Genomic DNA, 3,115 nt, shown 5'->3' on the forward strand with positions numbered 1-3,115 from the left:
CAACCAGCATGCACTTATGAGCCAGGCAGGTATGCATGAGGAACGTGAACAAACGCATGCATGGCATACCAATACACAAAAGCTTGCACGCAACATCGGCCGCATTAATTTCGTTTTCGGGCGCGGCTTCTTCGCATAAATGCGCGCACCGTTTTGCAACGAACACGCATTTTGTTTATTTTTTTCCCCTCTCTCTTCTTGTTCGTGCTCGAACGCGCGCATTACTTACCATATGCATACCAAACGAGGCACCACCTCGCACCGGCAGCCCACCACAGGCACACACAAAAAAATATTAATAATAAAAAATAACAACAAAACAGACAGACCGAGAGGGTACGGTTGGAGTACGTGGTCTCGCGTGCTCCCGTTGCCGAAGCAAACATGTAGGTGGTCATGAGAAGGACCGTTTTGTGTTGCTTGCCTGACCGAGGCTGCGGCGCAGACAGCGGCCGAACTTAGGCGCTCACGCCACGGATGCGCCGGGCCAGCTGGATGTCCTTTGGCATGATGGTAACACGCTTGGCGTGGATGGCGCACAGGTTGGTGTCTTCGAAGAGACCGACGAGGTATACCTCGCTGGCCTCCTGAAGGGCCATCACAGCCGAACTCTGGAATCGGAGGTCGGTCTTGAAATCCTGAGCGATTTCCCTCACCAAGCGCTGGAACGGCAGCTTGCGGATGAGAAGTTCGGTGGACTTCTGGTAGCGGCGAATTTCACGAAGGGCCACGGTTCCAGGCCTGTAGCGATGCGGTTTCTTAACCCCTCCTGTGGCAGGTGCACTCTTGCGAGCAGCCTTGGCAGCAAGCTGCTTACGCGGAGCCTTCCCACCGGTGCTCTTACGGGCGGTTTGCTTGGTCCTGGCCATAGCGAACGGAGCGAGCGTCCGAAGTCGTCGACTGCCAGAGTGAAAATGACCCCTGCGCTGCGCGCGTCGTGCTTCGCCGCAGTACTCTTCTCCTCTCCAACTCACCCGCCGATTGGCCAGCACCGGCACAGCCGTCTCGGGCGGTGCGCGCGCCGCCGCCGTTCGCCAGGATGCTGGAGGAGGCACGTTTTCGCGCGGGCGCCTTGTTCGCGGCTAAGGAAAGCACATTCGCAGGCGATTTAATTGAGCTTAAACACGACAGCATGCCGCGCTGTTCTCTTTCGTTTCAGCCAACACCATAATCTCGTTTATACCGCCGCGCGTCGCCAATTGCCAGTGCCGAGTGTGAGACCACACCACTAATCTCGACAGTGGTTAGCGCTCCACGCCCAACGCCATCGGAGCTGTTACCGCGATCTCCGCGCGACGCAGATGGGTGGCATGTTAAGGATACATTATTGCTTGTCCACTGCCTTGCTTTGATCATGCTGATGCTCGTTTTACGAACTACAAGTGCGCGCCACGGTGCCTTCTCGTGGGGCAACTACATCGTGTTTTGGCCGCACTCGGCAGCAAACCGTCTCGCATGTGCACACATGCCAGTACCGCACTTTCCCGTCCACGCACAGAAGAACGCGAGGCCCGCATGCGCCTCACAAGATTAACGACAAACTCACGTATGGACTACCAGCACCACTTCAGAGTTGCAGAGAAAACGATGCACTTCCGCTCTAAGAGCGAATTTGGAATACAATATTGACAGGTGTTGAACGCGCGTTAGGAGACCTGGATAACTAATTGGTGCCTCAAAACTGTGGATAGGCAAGCGGTACTTCCATATGTATAAAGGGTCCTTAAACAATATGTCAAGGTAGCATCAACCAATGCTTCGCAGGCGCGATCCCAAGCGCGGCTTCCCCGTGCCACGTATTCCGTGCGCAGTTTTCGCACTTGCAAGGGACACCATGTTTTCACAAACAATCATCAAACGCAACACTTTGCTCCATACAGTGCGTACATTTCGTCAGCTAGCTTTTTCGATTGCATTCCCGCACGCAACTTCGCCACAGGATCGACGGCATCGATGTCATGTTATAGCGAAGCTCCAGCTCGGCAGCCGCCAGGAGAAATCTATTTCCTCGCCAACTAATTCACCGAATTTGGTGCGACTAATTACGAGTAAAAGAAAATGTTCAAATGCCGCGCCTGCAACAGCGCGATTTTCAACTGATGCCGAGCGCTGCCTCTTTTTTCTTTACTATTTTTTTTCTCAGTGATTGTGGCAAACTGTGAAATGGAAGAGAGAACAAACAGTTCAACTGTGCGCTTTAAGGCTCCGTCACACAGCAATGGCACCGGATTTCTAAATTTTCTTAATTGCACAAGGCGATATGTATAAAGGGAACACAATTTATACGCCTCGATAACATATACCAGTCATGTGTGAGTATGACTTTTACAATACCTTCACAGACATCACAGGCGTTTTCGATGGGATAAAATTTTTTAGACAGAACTTCCGTGAGTAGTTGCGTGCAATTCACACGATCGCGGTACCGCTTTGTATTGTTGAGATATGAAACTTTGTACTTCTTAACCTGCTGTACTCGTGCATTATGGAAGGGAAAAAAAGAGAGAAAGAGAGACGTCACCGCACCACCACACATTTTTCTCAGATGGAACAAGAAGCTTGTTTACATGGCTGCAGTAGTTCTCTCGTGACAACCCGTTGTTTTCTCTTGGGTGTGTTCCGATGCCTTACTTAGAGTTCACCTCCGAGCTACACGCACGACCGGTATGACCTCATTGCGCACTGTGTACGCCTTGCTTCGTCCTCGGCTATTCCCTTTGCACGCGCATGCCAGTGACTTCGTAGCAGTAATCATTACATAGACAAGAGAAAAGAAATAACCAAAAGTTCCGCGTTTCTTCAAAGCAAGAGGCCCGTACATTTTCTCTGACCGTTCCTTCCCCATTTGTTTACCTGTTTAGCCATCACCTGACTTTGCTATATACATCAAGGCCATAGGCGCAGTTCCCGGTGGCTTCGTGGGACGAATGTAAAACAATAGGCGCGAGCTTGGCTTTCATTAAACGCAACACGAATGCGAAATCCGTGCAATGACGACGGCCGGCGTGTGTCAGCTTCCCTTACCTTGGCGTGCCAATATATGTGCCATGAGTGAGCGAGCCGGTTCGAATTCGGAATTTTTCTCTACAGCAGCTTGCACATTCACGATGTTCCA

At 51.5% G+C, this 3,115-nt stretch overlaps 1 protein-coding gene across 1 annotated transcript; it reads right to left on the bottom strand.

Moving 5' to 3' along the window:
• Nucleotides 1-458: 458 nt before the first annotated feature.
• Nucleotides 459-869, bottom strand: LOC142588969 (histone H3-like). The gene has a single exon (XM_075700764.1). The coding sequence runs from the start codon at nt 867-869 to the stop codon at nt 459-461; it is 411 nt and encodes a 136-aa protein (XP_075556879.1).
• Between the last annotated feature and the right edge of the window lie 2,246 nt (nt 870-3,115).

The sequence above is a fragment of the Dermacentor variabilis genome, chromosome 7 (assembly GCF_050947875.1).
Source record: "Dermacentor variabilis isolate Ectoservices chromosome 7, ASM5094787v1, whole genome shotgun sequence".
In the NCBI taxonomy this organism is placed as follows: domain Eukaryota; kingdom Metazoa; phylum Arthropoda; class Arachnida; order Ixodida; family Ixodidae; genus Dermacentor; species Dermacentor variabilis.

Bases quoted from the DNA above. Each gene is read 5' to 3' on its own strand.
- LOC142588969 (XM_075700764.1), bottom strand. From the start codon at position 869: ATGGCCAGGACCAAGCAAACCGCCCGTAAGAGCACCGGTGGGAAGGCT.